The 19,504-nt window shown below is 46.6% G+C and overlaps 1 protein-coding gene across 1 annotated transcript in view; it reads left to right on the forward strand.

Annotated features, from left to right (window-relative positions):
- The window catches only part of Cpxm2 (carboxypeptidase X, M14 family member 2), a 151,021-nt gene that overhangs the window by 113,878 nt on the left and 17,639 nt on the right, over positions 1 to 19,504 (forward strand). The window contains exons 7-10 of the mRNA XM_004659267.3: positions 419 to 507; positions 9,942 to 10,065; positions 14,689 to 14,885; positions 16,051 to 16,230. Coding sequence (XP_004659324.2) covers positions 419 to 507; positions 9,942 to 10,065; positions 14,689 to 14,885; positions 16,051 to 16,230 — 590 coding nt within the window. The remainder of the gene's footprint in view (positions 1 to 418; positions 508 to 9,941; positions 10,066 to 14,688; positions 14,886 to 16,050; positions 16,231 to 19,504) is intronic.

Genomic DNA, 19,504 nt, shown 5'->3' on the forward strand with positions numbered 1-19,504 from the left:
TGCATCCCGGGTAAGAGGCTCAGTGGCCACTACTTGCTGAAGTCCCCATGCATAGCAGGTGGTTTTGATATTCACAGCTAGTTGTTGGCCAGGTACATGGGCAGTCCCTTGTACTGCTCACCATAACCAGCCAGGGCAGGTAAAAAGAAAATGTTTAAAGCAAAGATTGCTCAAGTAACTTGGCAAGATCACAGTCTAGGAGATATGAACCCAGGCACTGTGGCTGTGTACTCTTACCTGCTAGGCCGTTCTGACTCTTACGTGCCTCCTGATTCTTTTACCTCAGAGTCGATGTCAGAAGCTGGGGTTCGCCTTCACTGTTTCCATGTTCCCCCATGAACCAGAACCCTAAGTGGAACCACAAATAACAAGTAACAAAATGATCTGAATAAACTCAACACCATCTTTCTGTGTCCAGATCCTAATAACTATTACCACCGACGCAATGAGATGACCACCACTGATGACCTGGATTTCAAGCACCACAGCTATAAGGAGATGCGCCAGGTAAGAGCGGAGTGTGGAGCCTTGGCCAGAACTTTGTCAAAGCACCGCGCATGCTCCCGTAAGCACTGTGTTGTCTCTCTCGCTGACCAAAGGAACACTCCCTCGCTAGCAAATCATTGAGACAGGTTTCAAATCTAGACTTTTCTTTAGTCCCTCAAGCCATGGTGTTTTTATGGGGGGTACTGAAGGATCTGAGTGATTGTGGAATGAGAGGAGAGAAAGGATTCAGGATAGCACAATGATGGCACAAGGAGCCTTCTTCTGTCCTCAGCCATTGACCTCTCTTAATGTGCTCAGTCCTTTCGAGAGCCCAGTGAGGCAGGGACTCTCTTACAGTGTCCCCAAGACACTATATAGCGTTACTTCCCCTTGATCTTGGTTGTCTGAGAGTCACCTGGGAAAGCACTTAAAAGCATGTATACTTTAACCTTCCTCAGAACAGAATTCTTTGGGGAAGATCAGGTTCTAAAGTTTCTTTTTAAAAAATATTTTATTTTTATTTATTTATTTATTTGACAGAGAAAGAAGGAGAGAGAGAGAAAGAGAGGGAGAGTGGGTGCTCCAGGTTTCCAGCTTCTGCAAACGAACTCCAGATGTTTGCATCCCCTTGTACATCTGGCTAATGTGGGTCCTGGGGAATCAAACCTGGGTCCTTTGGCTTTGCAGGCAAATGCCTTAACCACTAAGCCATCCCACCAGCCCCAATGTTTCTGCAAGCTCTGCTGTGTGTCTGGGAAACTGAGCCTCAGGACCCGTGATTGCTGTCTTTATGGACCTGAAGACAGTTAGAAGGGAAAGACAATGAGGTGAGATTTCCTCAGACTGAATTCCTGAGATCCCTCAACAAGTCTGAGCCGTGGAAGACAGCGCATGCTGGATGCGGAAGTGGGCAGGGACCACTCCCTTATCAGAACAAGCGCAAAGGGCAGCTCCCACGCTGAGTACGCACCTCTGACATTCTGTACCGTGTACCCTCCATCATGTGCTAGAAAGTACCAGAAGGCGTGGGCAAATGAAAAATTCTTGTCTATCCAAGAATTCGTTTGAAGACACGGGACAGGGAGAAACGTCCTCAGGACTTCATTTAGAACAAGGACTCAGCAAGGGCCAGTCAGCACAGCTCAAAGGAGGGCTTGGTGGTGCTGGGGAAGAGCCCCGCCGTCCAGGACAGTGTCTGGGGATGCGTGTGAGGTTAGAGTCGTTATGGTATGAACACGCCCAGCTCGTCTGGGTGTCAGTTAACTGGAGATACTCGCACATGGCTTCCAGGCACCTGTCAGCACTGGCTTTGAGGTGGGATGTGTTAAGGAGTCCACTTTGCTGTCTTGCTTTGCACAGACTAAGACAGTGTGCTTGGGCCCGAGGTCTGTGACTCATGTCTGCTGCTCCTCTTTCTCAGTGTGTTTCTGGCTCTGCCTGCCGCTCTGTGCTGGTGCCCACGAGGGTTAGCTCAGTCGTGATGGATGTCTCAGGATGTCTTGTCAGTTGGAGCAATGAACTTCAAGGGCACTGTGAGGAGGGTTCAGAATGAGCTGGCTATATAGAGAATGTAAGTGCTGGCGCCTTTAACAGTTACACCACATTTGTTGCAGTCAGGTTCGCATGGCTGGCAGAAATCACCCAACTAAGGACAGCTTTTTGTAAAAGAAAAAAAGAATTCATTTTGGCTTACAGACTCAAGGGGAATCTCCATAATGGCAGGGAAAATGATGACATGAGCAGAGGGTTGAACATCACCCCCTGGCTAACATAAGGTAGACAGCAGGAATAGGAGAGTGTGTGCCAAACACTGGCAAGGGGAAACTGGCTATAGTACCTGTAAGACAACCCCAACAATACACTGTCTCCAGGAGGTATTAGTTCCCAAATCTCCATCAGCTGGGAACCTAGCATTCAGAACACCCAAGTTTATGGGGGATGCTGGAATCAAACCATCACAACATTCATAACTGTTCTTCTCATAGGGAGAACTGGGAAGTGTGCTTCATACACTATAAGGCCATGGCGAATATTACTTAGGAGATATCAGAGCAATGAGGACTTTGGAGTCACCAATGTAGCACCTCAAAGGACCCTATATGATCGTACTGAGGTCTCACCATACAGCAGACCTTAGCTGGGAACTTTCCAATGGGCATTTTAAATTCCTGACAAGTGTTCAAGCCAAATTGTCATATAGGTTCATGGCTCCTGAGGTTGGGAAGAAGAGTTGTTTTTCTTTAAATTAATTGATTATTTGCAAGCAGACAGAGAGAAAGAGAGAGAATGAGGATAAGAATGGGTGCTCCAGGGCTGGAGAGATGGCTTAGTGGTTAAGCACTTCCCTGTGAAGCCTAAGGACCCCGGTTTGAGGCTCGGTTCCCCAGGACCCACGTTAGCCAGATGCACAAGGGGGCGCATGCGTCTGGAGTTCGTTTGCAGAGGCTGGAGGCCCTGGCGCGCCCATTCTCTCTCTCTCTCTCTATCTGTCTTTGTCTCTGTGTCTGTCGTTCTCAAATAAATAAATAATTTAAAAAAAAATAAAAAAAAAGAATGGGTGCTCCAGTCTTATGGTACAAATGATCTCCAGATGCATGCATCACTTTGTGCATCTGGCTTTACATGGGTAATGGGGAATCAAACCTTCAGGCTTTGCAGGCACCAGATAGAGTTTTTAGCCATTTCCCTTGCTAGGTTATTGTGGAAATCTTTCTACAACAGGAAAAATGGTTGAGTTCTATTAGTACTTTTTTGTTTGTTTTTCATGATTGGGTCTCACTCTATCCCAGGCTGACATGGAATTCACTATGTAGTCGCAGGCTGGCCTCAAACTCATGGCAATCCTCCTACCTCAGCCTCCTGAGTTCTGGGATTAAAGGTGTGCACCACTACACCTGGCCTGACATGTACTACTATTGAAAGACACATTTACACATTTACAATCATAAGACGTAGCAGTAGAAAGGCAGCTGAGGCATGGTTAAAGCTTATTGCACTGTGGGAGGACTGAGGGAAATACGTGTAAAATCCCCCGGCAGAGATAAATGTCTTTTAAGCACTGGTTTGTAGGACCCTCATTCCAGGCAGGATTGAGGATCAGGGAGGAGGGTGGAGACTACCCAAAAATTGATACTGTAGGACAGAGTAAGAAGTGTGCCAAGAGAATGCTGAAGGCTTTCCAAGCATATGTCGCAATTTATAACTGCTTGATTGCTTGTCTGTTTAAATATACATTATGTTTCCCTCATCGGGGTGAGAGAAAAGACTTGTCATTTTATCATCAATTCATAAACAAAATTTATCGATACCTGCACTTGACATCATTGTAGTCATTGCAGATGAAAGGGGAGAGGTGGTTTTGCAGCCTGTGTCTGGAAAAGGCTGTGGCTGGGACCACCTGCTGTGCAGGTTGCTGGCCAGGCTTTCTAGGGAAGAAAGGGAAATAGGGAAAGAAGAAAGAAAGGAAGAGAGGCCTGGAGGGAAGGAGAGAGGGAGGGCACTTCTCTCTGTCCAAACAGAAAGGACAGCAAGAACAAAGGCGTGGAGGAAGGAGCATACAGGTGGGTGTCTGAAACACTTGGCCAGCTAGGAGAGGAGGCTGGTTCTGAGTAAGCCACGTTCCTTCCTCATGGAAGGCTGGTGAGTGTTCCCGGAGCCCCTGTGAGTCCTAGATCTGAGGAAGGTAAGAGGCAAGCATTGTTGAGGCGACCAGTTGTCCTAGGTCACCTGCTGGAGTGAGTGTGGGGGAGAGATCTGACCTGCTCCTGTGTAGGAACAGCATGCATTTCCTAGGAAGGAAAGATTTTCCCAGGTAGGTTTAACTTGATTGTGGTTTGAGGCATGTGTGGCCAGGCCCAGGATGCTCAGGAGATATAGGTTGGTTGTGTGTTACCCAGTGTAACACAGGTAGACAGCAGGGAAGGAGTGAGGTGGTGGTGGGGGGGGGTTGGAAGGAGAGCCAGTAAGTGATACTGAGGTGTGGGGCTGTTGAGAATGAGATGGGATGTCACAGTGGGCAGTTTTTGGCCAGCCTACATGCTCCATGCTCAACCTGAGTGACAGTAGCAAGAAAGTAGTTGTACAAGTTCAGAGACTTAGAAGTCCTGACCCATGGGTGTCCCTCACTGCAGTCCTCTCCCTCCTCCCTTACTATGGGAATCCTATTGCCACTGGTCTCAGTGGCATATGGGGTGGTATCAACTTGTGCTCTGGTACCTTTTTGCTCTTTCTTTTGCATGTACATGTGTGCATGGCATGTACATGATGTATGCACACATGTGGAGACATTTTCCTCAATCACTCTCTACCTTACTTATTGAAACAAGGTCTCTCACTAAGCCCAGAGTTCACTGATTTGTCTAGACCAGAAACCTTGCCCTGGTGGTCCGCCTGTCTCAGCCTCCCGAGTGCTAGGATTAAATGCATGTCTGGTATTTTCTGTGGGTTCTGGCAGCCAAACTCCAGTCCTCTTTCTTATGTAGCAAGCACTTGACTAACTGAGCCATATTCCCCTTTTCTTTTTCTGTATTGAAGAAAACATTTTAATTCATGATTCAAACACTTTTTTACTTATGAGAGAGAGAGAGAGAGAACTGACATGCCAGGGCCTTAGCCACTGCAACCAAACTCCAGATGTGTGCACCATTTTGTGAGCATGAACAACCTTGTGTACATGTGCCACCTTGTGCATCTGGCTTATGTGGGTTCTGGGGAACCAAACCTGGGTTCTCAGGCTTTGCAGGCAAGTGCCTTAACTGCTAAGCCATCTCTCCAGCCCTTCAAACACATTTACATCAACAGAACAGCAAGAGCTTCCCAGGCATTTGCCATACTGAAGAATCAGAAGTTTGCATACTTGCCTTGCGTCTTAGTCTGTAACAAAGCACCAGAGACTGGGTGATTGCCAAACAACAGAAGTTCATCTCATTCCTTCCTGAAGATTGGAAGTTCAGAAGCAAGTTGATTCTGTCTGGTGAGGACAGCTCTCTGCTTCTAGCATAGTGTCTTTTTTTTTTTTTTTTTTTGTCCTCATGTGGAAGACAGAAATGCGAAATGGCCTAGTCAGTTTCTTCAAACTCCAAACCCTTTTATAAAGACACTGATTCCATTCGTAAGGGCAGAGCTAGCCTAACTTAACCACTTCTTAAGGTCTTTATGTCTATATACTATCAAATTAGATCTTGGGTTCCACCATATGAATTTATAGGATTCAATATATAGGGAGCCATGCCTTTCCATTCCAGTGTTTGAATATCTCTGTTCACAGAGTCCATATGGTTTTGCTTAGAACAGAGTGGCGCCTTTGCCCATGTCTCTTGGTTAACATAGGATCATTAGCATTTTCTCTGCTATATCTCTTGTCAGCAATGGTGACATTGCATCCTGGCCTGAAGAGTGGATGCGTCATCATGTTGCAGCTTTCTTTCCTGCTCTGAAGCATTTGGATACCACCCAGGTTTTAAATGAATATGCAAAATAGGAAACATGTCACAACAAGTGTTACCATGTGCATAATTTCAGCATTGCTCATGAACAATTTCTCTCTGATATGTGGCCAGAAATTGGATCACCAGAAAAGAGGCTTTTTATTTCGGATCCTTTGGTACAGGAGGGAAACAGGGGAGTTTGGACTTCAACAGATGTGGGGATGGTGAAGCTCCCCTCCAGCCAGAGTTGAAGAACCACATCTGGGAATCCCTGTGTTCTCTTAGGTGCCGCATCTCAACCCGTTCCTTATATCGCCCCCTACAGTGGCTTGTGCTGATTTCCAAATTGACAGGACCTAGTCACCTGTGAGGGATCACATTAGATGAGGTTGGCCTCTGGGCATGACTGTGAGGGATTATCTAGAGTAGGTTAATTGAGGTGGAAAGACCTACCTTAACTGTGGGTGGCACCATTCCATGCCAGGACTTTATAAGAAGAAGGCATCTGGCTGAGCAGCAGCGCTCATCGCTCTCTGCTTCCTCCCGGTGGGATGAACATGACGGCTGCCTCGAGCTCCTGCTGCCTGCGCCACCATGGTGACGGTGACCTTGGGACTGCGAGCTGAAGTAAACCCTTCCTCTCGTAGACTGATTTGTGTCAGGTGTTTTTCCCCAAGCAACCAGAAGGTGACTAGTATGCCTCCTAAGGATTTTTTTCCATCATCACTCTTGCCTTCCACTATATCAAATTCTCATAGATAAGTTTTGTTCTTTCCAGTTGGGTTGAACCTTGGAGAGACATAAGGCATTGTGATATCTAAAATGTTTCAGACATGGAGAACTACCTCTTCATTTGCCAGAATACCTGACACATGTGAGGATGAAAAATTCTACTCCTTATTCACCAAGGCCCTCACATTTACCATAAAGACCTGGATTCCAAAAGAGAATGTCTGACTCTATTCAGGGGCAGGTAATGACATTCTCTTACAAGAAGTTGTATTTATGTGGAAGACTTCATTCCTGGTGGTGTTGATGATTTGCCTACCTGAGAGGAGTGGGAGTATCACTGCCCATGTCTTTCAAGGAGGTGGTGGCATTCCAAAGTGCCACTGAGCAGAGAACTATCAAGGACCTTCCCAAAGATGAAAATTCTATGAATTCCTTGTTATTTTGAGAGGGAGAGGATTTAGATACTGTGAATGATTATGAAGTGGCTTATTTAATAACCAGCACTATACCATTGGAAATAAAGCCAGGAGGGGGTAAAATACTGCAATGGAGGAGAGTTCTAAGAGGAGGAGAGTTCTAAGAGGAGGAGGGTGCTAAGAGCAGGAGGGTGCTAAGAGGAGGAGGGTGCTAAGAGGAGGAGGGTGCTAAGAGGAGGAGGGTGCTAAGAGGAGGAGGGTGCTAAGAGGAGGAGGGTGCTAAGAGGAGGAGGGTGCTAAGAGGAGGAGGGTGCTAAGAGGAGGAGGGTGCTAAGAGGAGGAGGGTGCTAAGAGGAGGAGAGTTCTAAGAGGAGGAGGGTGCTAAGAGGAGGAGGGTGCTAAGAGGAGGAGGGTGCTAAGAGGAGGAGGGTGCTAAGAGGAGGAGAGTGCTAAGAGGAGGAGGGTGCTAAGAGGAGGAGGGTGCTAAGAGGAGGAGAGTGCTAAGAGGAGGAGGGTGCTAAGAGGAGGAGAGTGCTAAGAGGAGGAGAGTGCTAAGAGGAGGAGAGTGCTAAGAGGAGGAGAGTGCTAAGAGGAGGAGAGTGCTAAGAGGAGGAGAGTGCTAAGAGGAGGAGGGTGCTAAGAGGAGGAGGGTGCTAAGAGGAGGAGGGTGCTAAGAGGAGGAGAGGGCTAAGAGGAGGAGAGGGCTAAGAGGAGGAGAGGGCTAAGAGGAGGAGAGTGCTAAGAGGAGGAGAGTGCTAAGAGGAGGAGAGTGCTAAGAGGAGGAGAGGGCTAAGAGGAGGAGAGGGCTAAGAGGAGGAGAGGGCTAAGAGGAGGAGCGTGCTAAGAGGAGGAGCGTGCTAAGAGGAGGAGAGTGCTAAGAGGAAAGCAGGTTCTGCCTTGTGGCCTCAAAGTCTTCTCACAGACACTGCTGTGCGCACATTGGAGGGAATATGATGCTGATCCTTTTAGGTCTACTAGTGCCTTTTGCCTTCGGGCTTAGTTGGAAACACCACAGAGAGTGAAGAGTACCACACAGCCAGGCCTGTACCCAAAATGTACTTTTTGCTTGGTTGGTAAGATACAACCTGTCAATTGTAACTGCAGAGCTAGTTTTTGATTTGAACACAAGACAGTGGCTGCCTGCCAGTCAGGCTAGTTGAGACCAATGCTGAGGCTGAGGGTGACCAGCATGGTCTGCTATATGGAGTCTTGGGGTCCGTGTGCCGTAGTCATCTTTTCAGAGCAGTCACCTTGGGCAGCAGGTGAAAGGGGCGGGGAGACGTGTTTTCTCGGCGCTTTACTGTCTTCCTGGGTTGAAAGTGCTGCAGGAAGAGCCTTGAGACTCCACGTCCCCACTCCACCTGGACCAGACGGATGACTCAGGGCATGTCACTCCAAGTCTCCCTGAGCCTCAGTCCCCATGTCTGCGGCATGAGGATAATCACTTCTGCCTTTTCTAACTCACCTGGTGGTCACAGTGGTGTGATTCAACAGAGAAACTGAAAATATTGTTACCCGTGCCCCTGGCAGTGTTAGTGACATGACCGTTGTATCTTTCATTCAACTTTGGTTCTACCTGTTTGTGTCTCTGCTCACCCCTGACACCTCGGTCCTTTCTGGGTGATGGGTGTAGGAACACGTTGGGATTATAAAGCAAGTTTTGCGCAGCCAATCAGAGCTACTCCCGAACCAGCGCATAGGCACCTGTTCAGGGCGGTGTGGTGTGTATGAGCCACCCTCCGGAGAGATGGTGTCTCCAGCCCTCCACCGCTCAGGCAGCTTCTTCTCCTGTGACTAGCAGAGGCCTAACTACCTCCTCCTCTGAACGCCCACCCCATTCTCACAGACCAAAGCTGTCAGTCTGACTAGCTGACCCTGCAAAGCAAAATCCAGACCTTGGCTGATAGACACTTCTCTTCCCTGCTGTTGCCTGATTCAGTCACCCATTTAGCGTCACACGGTCTGTGCCCACGGCCAGTCACCCCATGCTGTCCTTACCCAATACTTGTACACCGGTCCCATGCTCCCTCCTCGCTGCACTGCCAGCTCCGGGGGGGAGGCAGGGAGCACTCTCGGACCTTCCATTTCCTCAGTCGGTGCTAGTGCTTGGTGATTATGAAAAAAATTAAAATTCAATGTTTATTCGGGCAATTGATACCCAAAAGATATTGTTTAAGAAAACAGGAAATGACATCGAGAAAGTAATGGCCAGGGAGGTGAACAATGCAACCAAGGAGGTGATAACGACCAGGCAGGTGAGCCTGGTAACCAGAGAAGTAAACCATGCTGCCAGGGAGGTGAGAATCCCAGCCAAGAGATGCCTCACATTTTGGATATTGCCACAGAAAAGGCGCCATGCACTAGATGATTGGCAGGTAATGCAAAGGTCCTGATCGGAGGCTGCAAGCGTAAGCTTGGGCTTGTGCAGTTCCTAGGTGGAGCCGCCCCTCTGTTCCTCTCATGAAGGAGAGTCAAAGAAGCTCTGGGGCCTCATTGATGGGGCACTAATCCTGTGCATGAAGCCTCCTCCCTGGCGACCTAACCATCGCCTGTTGACTGCATCTTGTCATACTATTGCACTGGTGATTAGACTTCAACATATGAAGTTTGGGGGAGACACATGCATTCAGGCCACAGCAAGAGCTAATAACAAACAGATGTGCTGAGAGTACAGGTGAGGTGGTGTCCAAAGGGCAGATGCTGACAGGAAAGGTAAGTGTTCTCTGGGAAAGGTGTCCAGTGAGGGTATTGTGGGTAGGGCGATAACAGCTGGTCATGGGGAGGCGTGTTTAAGGGGCTGTGGAAGTAAGCTGTCTTTTTGAGAATTCTCACGGTACAGATCCCTCATTACTTCAACCCTTTGCTTTTGCTTGTCCTTCAGTTGATGAAGGTTGTGAACGAAATGTGCCCTAATATCACCAGAATTTACAACATTGGCAAAAGTCACCAGGGCCTGAAATTGTATGCTGTGGAGATCTCTGACCACCCTGGAGAGCATGAAGTTGGTAAGAAGGGTCTCCCTGGGATAATGATGCCCCCATTTACTCTACCTTCTTATGTAGTTAGAAGACTGCCCCCCCCCCCAGGAGAACATTCATGATTCAGGGCATAAATCACTCATTCCACAGCCATTTTACATGGACAAGTTTCACATAGGCCAACTTTTGTTCCATGAACGTCTCATGTTATGGCAAGTGCTCTAAATTTACTTGAGCTAGAAACACCTTCCTTTGTAACCAAGGGAACATAGTGAATTGGGCTCTGCACCTCTGAGGCCAGTAACAAGAGACAAATGGAGGAAATGTCTAGAAATGAGATGGGTTATTTTCTCCTTGGCTCATGGATGGTTCAAAATCATAAGCATTCACTCTCTTTTAAAAATACAAATTCTGAGCTGGAGACATGGCTTAGCAGTTAAGGTACTTACCTGCAAAGCCTAAGGACCCACATTTGATTCTCCAAGTCCCATGTAAGCCATATGTACAAGGTAGCACATGTGTCTGGAGTTATTTGTAGTTGCTGGAGGTCCTGGCATGCCTATTCGCTCTCTCTCCCTCTCTCTCATCTCTAGTAAATAAATAAATAATAAAAATATGAATTCTTCCTTCATCAATTGACTATTTTCAGCTGTCCCATTAGCCATCTCCACTCTGAAACCCTACAGGCCAGGTGGACTTTGATCTTCATTTTGATAAAACTGGGAGCTCTTTCAAGATCCACTGAAATTTGAGCAAATATGTCTGACTCACTCAACTCTAGCATTGCTCCATATTCCTCCAAGGAGTTTCCTCCAAAGGGTAAAGGTCGTCTGTGTGGGTAAATTCACACTCCTCCCCCACATATCACCTTGGACAGTGGGAGAAGGAGCAGTGTGGCCAGCTCATGTCCAGCATTTCTGAGTCTGTTCAGCTGCTGTAACAAAATCTTGAGGGCTGGAGAGATTGCTTAGCACTCAAGGTGCTTGCCTGCAAAGCCTAAGAACCCATGTTTAACTCCCTGGGTCCCATGTAGGACAGATGCACAAGGTGGCAGAAACACAAAGCTGGCACAAAGCTGGCATGTACACAAGGTGGCACATGTATCTGGAGTTAGATTGTAATGGCTAAGGCCCTGGTGCACCAATTATCTCTCCTCTCTCTCTCTCTCTCTTATTAAAAATAACCTGAAATTGGGGCTGGAGAGATGGCTTAGGAGTTAAGGCGTTTGCCTGCAAAGCCAAAGGATCCCAGTTTGAATCTCCAGGACCCACATAAGCCAGATGCACAAGGGGGTGCATGCATCTGGAGTTCTTTTGAGTCCCTGGTGGGCCCATTCTCTCTCTCCCTCCCTCTCTCAAATAAATAAAATATATTTTTAAAAAAGAACTACAGGTGCTTGATTATTTAAAAAAAAATCTGGGGCTGGAGAGATGGCTTAGCGGTTAAGCACTTGCCTGTGAAGCCTAAGGACCCCGGTTCGAGGCTCGGTTCCCCAGGTCCCATGTTAGCCAGATGCACAAGGGGGCTCACGCGTCTGGAGTTCGTTTGCAGAGGCTGGAGGCCCTGGCGCGCCCATTCTCTCTCTCTCTCCCTCTATCTGTCTTTCTCTCTGTGACTGTTGCTCTCAAATAAATAAATAAATAATTAAAAAAAAAATCTGGGCATGGTGGCACACACCTTTAATCCCAGCACTCAGGAGGCAGAGGTAGGAAGATCACTGTGCCAGTCATCCTGAGCTAGAGTGAGACCCTACCTTGAAAAACCAAAAAACAAAACCTTGAAACTAAAAAAAAAAAAACCAAAAACAAACAAACAAAAAACAAAAAAAACCTTGAAATTAGATCATTTATAAACAATGGAAATTTAGCTCCCATTGATATGGAGACTGGGAAGTCCAGGATCAAGATTCCAGTGAATATGGTGTCTATTAGAGGCCTGTTTCCTTATGTCTGCTTCTTCCTGTGTCTCTACATGGTGGAAGGCTATTTTCTCACAGGTGAAACTTACCTGGCTAATTCCCCAAGGCCCCCTTATAGAGATAATAAATCCTATTCCCCTAAAGGCCCTACTTCTTTATTTTGTATTTTAAAATTTTTTTTATTTATTTATCAAAGAGAGAGAAAGAGGCAGAGATAGGAAGAGAGAGAGAGAGAAAGAGGTCAAGAGAGAAAGAGATTGGGTGTGCCAGGGCCTCTAGCCACTGCAAACGAATTCCAGCTGCATGTGCTACCTTGTGCATCTGGCTCATGTGGGTCCCAGGGAATCAAACCTAGGTCCTTAGGCTTCACAGGCAAGTACCTTAACTGTTAAGCCATTTCTCCAGCCCAAGGCCTTACTTCTTTTCTTTCTTTTTTTTTTTTTCCGAGGTAGGGTCTCACTCTGGCTCAGGTTGACCTAGAATTCACTATGTAGTCTCAGGGTGGCCTCAAACTCACAGTGATCCTCCTACCTCTGCCTCCTGAGTTCTGGGATTAAAGGCATGTACCACCACGCCCAGCATTTTGGTGATTTTTATTGATAACTTCTATACTTACAGATAACTAACCATGGTATTTCCCTCTCCTCCCCTCTCCCACACTTTCCCCTTGATAACTCTGCTCTCCGTCATATCCTCTCTCTCTCTCCATTATTAGTCTCTCTTTTAAGTTGATGTCATCATCTTTTTCTCCTATTATGAGGGTCTTGTGTAGGTATTGCTAGGGATTGTAAGGTCTTGGACATTGAGGCCAATTTATGTCTAGACAGTTGTATGTAAGGAGTGGTATCTTTCCTTTGGCTCTTACATTCTTTCTGCCACCTCTTACGCAATGGACCCTGAGCCTTGGAGGGTGTGAGATGTTTCAGTGCTGGACACTCCTCTGTCCCTTCTTCTCAGCACTGTATTGCCTTTTGAGTCATCCCAGTGGTCATTACCATCTGAAAAGAGAAGCTTCTCTAACCAGAAGTGAGAGTAGCATTAATATATGAGTATGAACATTAAGTGTAGTGCTTTCAGGGCAATTTGGTGAGAGTAATATATGCATTCATCCAGACAAGAGCAGGCTTTATACCCCTAAGGCTCATGACCTCCCCTGCCATAGGGTTTTGATTAGGTTTTCAGTACCAGGCACGTATTCCCTCCCATAGAGTGGGCTTCCAGTCCAATTAGAGAGCAGTTGGTTTCCCCCAGAGCAGACATGCCACTATTGCACTCTTTCAGTCATTTGTCTGGCCAAACTTGAGGTTTCCAATGTCAACTGTTTTTACCGCTGATGACTTCTGCCTCCCATAAGGCTGCATACAGTGCAGTTTTTTCCAGCTTTCAGTTGGCTGGGCTACAGAGAGAGGGTTTTCTGCTCAGCACCAACTTGATTTCACGGTGACTCTGCTGCTAAGGCATGTGACGTCTTCAGCAATAGGGTCTTACCATCTCTTTCTCATGGGAAACCAAGAGCCTTGGCAATGTCCTATAATGTTTTGCAGGCAATAGGCACCTCCTTGACCAATAACTCACTGGAAGGTATCCCATCCCTGGCATTGAAAACTTTCTAGTAAGAATCTATGGCTTCTGGATGTGCCATTATTCAAGAAAGTAGCTTTTCATGTCATATTCAGAATATCTTGAATTTTGATTGACCTTCCCCCATCCTTCTTTTGTACAATCTCTTCCCCTGACCTCGCTTAGGCCTTTTCCCCTCCCTGTGATCTGTTCTTTGACTTCCATATATATAATACCTTTCCCTTGGACCTTCCTTCTCCTCCCTCCCTTATGCCCTGTTTCTAGCTTGTGGGCCTCTGCTACTGATTTTTGGTTTCAGCTCTCACACAAATCTATACATTTGTAGCTAGAATCCATATATGAGGGAGAACATGTGACATTTGACTTTCTGGGCCTGGGTTACCTCACTGACTATAATCCTTTCCAGAGAAAGAAGCAGAAAGAGAGAGGGGGAGGGAAGAAGAGAGAGAGGATGAGCATAAGGGCTCACCAGGGCTTCCTGTCACTGCAAACAAACTTCAGATACATGCTCCACTTCGTGTCCCTGGCTTTAGGTGGATACTGGGGAATCACACCCATGCCATAAGACTTTTCAAGCAAGTACCTTTAGCCACTGGGGTATCACTCCAGTTCCCCCGCCCCTGTACTTCTAATGCTACCAGAGCATTGACCCCCAACATAAAGTTCTGTGGAGACACAGGCTTTACACCATAGCACCTCTCATGCTTCAGAAGCTATGCTTTGAAAGGGAAACTACTCCGACCCTGCACTCAGTTGTGTCTCCAGTGACTTGCCCTGCAGGACCACTGTCTCCTTGTTCTCACTCGTCACTAGGTCCTGATGAAACTTGACAGGGAGCTCTTTGAAGACAAACCTTTGCCCCCAAAGAGAAAACACGTAGTGGTAACTTGTTTGACTTACGCGCCAGAAGCACTGGTTCCTTGGCCTACTCTCCCTAGGTGAGAATGAACGGGCACCCTGTGGCAGGTGGTGTCTAGGACTTGTCTGCTTTTATATGCATGGGCATAAAATAGTCATCCAAATATAATTTTGGAAGTTTATTTGAAGGAACAAATACACTGTGAGAGAAGCCTGTGTGATCTGGAAACCCCACCAGGCCCCGCGTGGCTGTGCCCCTGGTCACGGGAGCCCGTGTTTCTGTCCCCATCAAGGTGAACCCGAGTTCCACTACATCGCCGGGGCCCACGGCAACGAGGTGCTGGGCCGCGAGCTTCTGCTGCTGCTGCTGCAGTTCCTGTGCCAGGAGTACCTGGCGCAGAACCCGCGCATCGTCCACTTGGTGGAGGAGACCCGGATCCATGTCCTCCCCTCCCTGAACCCCGACGGCTATGAGAAGGCCTGGGAAGGGGTAAGGATGCCGGTTCCCACCCACCAACATCAGCACGAAGGCGCACCCAGGGTTCACTGGAACCTCTTGCTTTCTTTCTTCCTGAGTGAGTCTTTGTGGAGGCTGGGGAGCCCCATGGTTTCTGGGAAGAAATTAAAACTTAGGGTGATTCTAAGAGGGGGATGTGTCCACAACCTGCAGTCTGTGTGAGCAGTGATAACATTATATACACAATGGCAAGAAGCACCTCATGCTGACGGAGCCTTTTGGAGGTGTGGGCCAGCCTCGGTTATCATCTCGAATCCTCTCATCAGTCCCCTAGGGATTGTTTTTATTACTCTGAAATATAGTTTACATTTTGTGTTCTAATTATGATACATAGTTTGTATAGATCCTAGCTATGTCTACAATATACATATGCCTATAATTACGTATTGAATATGTTTAGTGTTATAAATATTTAGTGTCATTATATACATACACACACACACACACACACACACACACACACACACACACACACATAGTGGTATATCAGAATATCTGAGAACAGAACGGACCGCTATGTAAAGAGTTGTGCTTTGAATGCACATTTTCTTCTTCTTCTTCTTCTTCTTTTTTTTGCGGGGGGGTTTCAAGGTAGGGTCTCACTGTAGCTCAGGATGACCTGTAAATCACTATATAGTCTCTGGCTGGCCTCAAACTCACAGCAATCCTCCTACCTCTACCTCCCCAGTGGTGGGATTAAAGGCATGCACCATGAATGCACATTTTCTGACACAGGGCTTTGGTTGTGTTTTCTTGGTTAGGGATTTACCGTGCTAGCTAGTAAGCCAAGATGCTGGGCACATTGAAGAGTCATTGTACTCTATGGTTAGCGTCACGGTGCTACCATTTTATCATCATTCAAGGGTTCAGCTGAGCAGGGGAGAAGGGAGGAGGAAAGAGGTTGGGGGAAAGATCCACTATATTTGAGCACTACCATACGCGGGGTCTCTGAGACCTCTTTGGGGGGATTTAGCTGCGTTATGCATCACCCATGAAATATGAGTAGGTTTTTGCAGCATCCCGTTTGATGCCTTCTTTGGGCTAAAAAGCGTGCACAGACTTAGAGGTATGTGCAGGGGATAGGCACATTGTGCTCCCAACGAATCTGTGGGTTCTTCATCTTGTCTTTTGTCTCCAGGGCTCAGAGCTGGGAGGCTGGTCCTTGGGACGCTGGACTCATGATGGCATCGACATCAATAACAACTTTCCAGATTTAAACTCGCTGCTCTGGGAGGCAGAGGATCGGCAAAATGTCCCAAGGAAAGTTCCTAACCACTACATTGCCATCCCTGAGTGGTTCCTGTCTGAAAATGCCACCGTGAGTGAAAATACCTCTAATTTGTAGGACAGGAGAAGGCCAAAGGACAGCCGGTGGTATTTGCAGAGGATATGGCATCTCAGAATAAGATGAAGCGTTCTTTGCTTTCTTGTTTTCTCCAAAAGCAGGGATGAGCACGAGATAACAACCACCCTTTAAGCTGGGATCTGGGAGGCTCTTTGTAGAAATCATTTAGTTCTATTTCTTTGTGACTACACAGTTGTAGAGAAACAAAACATCCACCACTGAAATGCACAAATCTGTTGCTCTCATTATTTTTTGTTTTGTTTTTGTTTTTCAAGGTAGGGTCTCACTATAGCTCAGGATGACCTGGAATACATAGTCTCAGGGTGGCCTCGAACTCATGGCAATCCACTTACCTCTGCCTTCCAAATGCTGGAGTTAAAGGTGTGCGCTCTCACGCCCGGCTTGTTGCTTTCATTATTAATCCCTACTGTTGTCAGGCTTCCATGGACTATTCTTTTTTCAGTTATGTACACAGTGTATACAGTCATGTTGGTACCATCGTTAGCCTCCTCCCTGTCCTCCCCCCTCCACAGGGACCCTCCTTGTTGTGGAATATGGGTCATGCATTGTGGGATTAGCCATCAGTAATGGGTGAGAGGCAATGTCTCTGTGTGTCATGACCCAACGTGCGGCTCTGACATTCTTCCCACCCTCTCTTCTGCAAATTTCCCTGAGCCATATTGGGTTCCTTTTTGGTCTGCTTCAGTGATGAGGTCTTGGGAGCCTCTGTGTCTCTGGATCTCTGGTTTGGTAGGAGCTGAGAGTTCTCTGTGTCTATCTCCTTCACTCTTGTGCTGGTACCAGGAAGCAGCACGCTTGTTCATTTCCCCAAATAGTGTTAGTTTCAGCTGGGGCCCTTTTGAGGTGTGATGGGCTGGTTCTCTCCTTAGAATCTGCATCCATCTGAAAAAGAGAAGCAAGTTCTCTAATGGGGAGTAAAGTTAGTGCCAGATAAATTGGATAACCTTTGTTTTTTTTTTAGAGAGAATTTAATAAGTGTAGGCCCTCTTGTAGCCCACAATTGGTGGGGACTTGATAATGGAGAGTGGGCTCATTTTTGGATATGGTTCTCACTTGTTTCCCAGCTCCAGCTATAGGTTCTTTCCACTGAGCAAAGCAATTAGCCAAATCAAGAGCAGATGGTTTCCTGCCATGGCTGTGAGCCACTATTGCCCTTGTGTGAGCATCACATCAGATTGTTTCATGCTGAGAAGCTTAGCTTGCGAGTTGCTTGGACAGATGTTGGTCATTTTCCCACAGTCACTCATGTAGCACCTTCTGGCACTAGACAAGCTAACTGTCTAGGGATTGACTCTTCCAGCTTCCAGCCATGTCACTCCATGGCATGTATCAACTGCATATGGTGTCTTCAGCAGTGGAGTCTTACCACTAACCTTTGGTGGGTCATCAAGTACTCTGACAGAAATCTGTCTTCTTTTGGGAAACCTTGTAGCTCTCTGATCAATAGCTCATTATGGATGTTAGCCACATGCTGGTACTGGGAGTTACAGGTCAGCACCTGTAAGAGAAGGAAGAAAAAGATAAGTAACACAAGAGACAGAGAGAGAGAAGAGGGAGAGGGAGGGAGAGAGAGAGACAGGAGAAGATTAAGGTTAGTCTTCATCATACCCTCTCCAGAACCTTGTGATTCAGGTATTTCCTCTAAGGACCTGATGAAGGTTCAACCATTTAGTCTGTCTTTTAGGATGTGAGTTTTATGGTACCATTGCCATCTGGGTCCAGTTTTGTATCTCCCATCCCCACTCTTTTCCTCCCTTCCCACCCCACCCACCCTATTGTCCAGTCCTTGAGATGCTTATTAAGTATGTCAACATCCCAGGCAGAGTCAGGTTAGGAGCCATAGATGTGAGAAACTATATGACGATTATCTTTCTGTGATTGGGTGAATTCACAGAGAATGATCTGTTCCAGGTTTGACCATTTGTCTTCAAATTTCATTGTGTCATTTTTCCTTATTGCTGTTTAAAATTCCATCATATAGATATGCCACATCTTGGTTATCCATTCGTCTAATAATGGACATCTGGGTTTTCCATGAACTTTGTTTTGTTTTGTTTTGTTTTGTTTTGTTTTGTTTTGTTTTTTGAGGTAGGGTCTCACTCTAGCCCAGGCTGACCTGGAATTCACTATGTAGTCTCAGGGTGGCCTTGAACTCACGGCGATCCTCCTACCTCTGCCTCCCAAGTGCTGGGATTAAAGGCGTGCGCCACCACGCCTGGCTTTCCATGGACTTTGGACATCAGCTTTCAGTTATTGTTTGATATACACTTCTGGTGATATATGGTGTTATATACAATTCCACCTTTGGTGATAAGTGTATCAGGGGGTTGTAAAAACTTTCCAAGCACATTGTCTACTATAGTATAGAACATTATTTAATGCTCATCAAAATAATTATAGTTAAATGAACTCTGCATATTTAACTGAACAAGACCAAACAATAGCTTTAATCAAAATCTGGAATGAATCTTAGAAACACAAAATGAGTGGGGAAAAAATTACAGAAGACAAGTGAAAGCAAACAATATTTTCCGACATTCTTTTGTGGTTAAGACAGAGCAGCGAGGACATGAGTGGCCTCTTGAAGCGGGGACGTGTCCTCTGGCTGGGACGCTTGAAGGGGGGGGTGGAGTCACACAGGGGCACAACACCCGCTCCTGAGACCCTGGGTCTTGGGTTGGGCTGTGGGTTCATAGCATGGACCAGGGCTGATTCGGTGTGATGGGTTATATTTCATGACTAGCCCAATTCAGGGCACCTGGGGGTGTTTAGCAACAAGACAAAACTTCATGAAGCCCAGTATGGGCACCTCATCCCTCAGTTGACTTTCCTGAAGTTACTGATGCCAGTGTTGGCTTTTCTCTCCATATCAGTTTTATCTGCTGAAGTTACCTTTATGAGGACTGGTAACTTATCACCTCACTGATTCACTTGTCTGTGTCTGACCATATCAGATTTTCCCATCTAAATTTAGCATTTCTAATTATCTTCTCTTTTTTTCTTAACTCTTTTTTTTTCATAAAAATGTCAAGCATGTGCACACATTCAGATCAGCTTTGACCCTCACTAACCTGTGCTTCCCCTTTCTCTCCACCCATGTTTTCCTCCTCCCCTCTCACTAAAGCAGGTCCTGGACAGCGTATCGTTTTGTCTGTACACATTTCAATAAGCATCTCCAAAACTAGAGGTTCTGTTTTAAAGCTATATGAAATAGTCCTATTACTGC

Source organism: Jaculus jaculus, chromosome 1 (assembly GCF_020740685.1).
Source record: "Jaculus jaculus isolate mJacJac1 chromosome 1, mJacJac1.mat.Y.cur, whole genome shotgun sequence".
NCBI lineage: Eukaryota > Metazoa > Chordata > Mammalia > Rodentia > Dipodidae > Jaculus > Jaculus jaculus.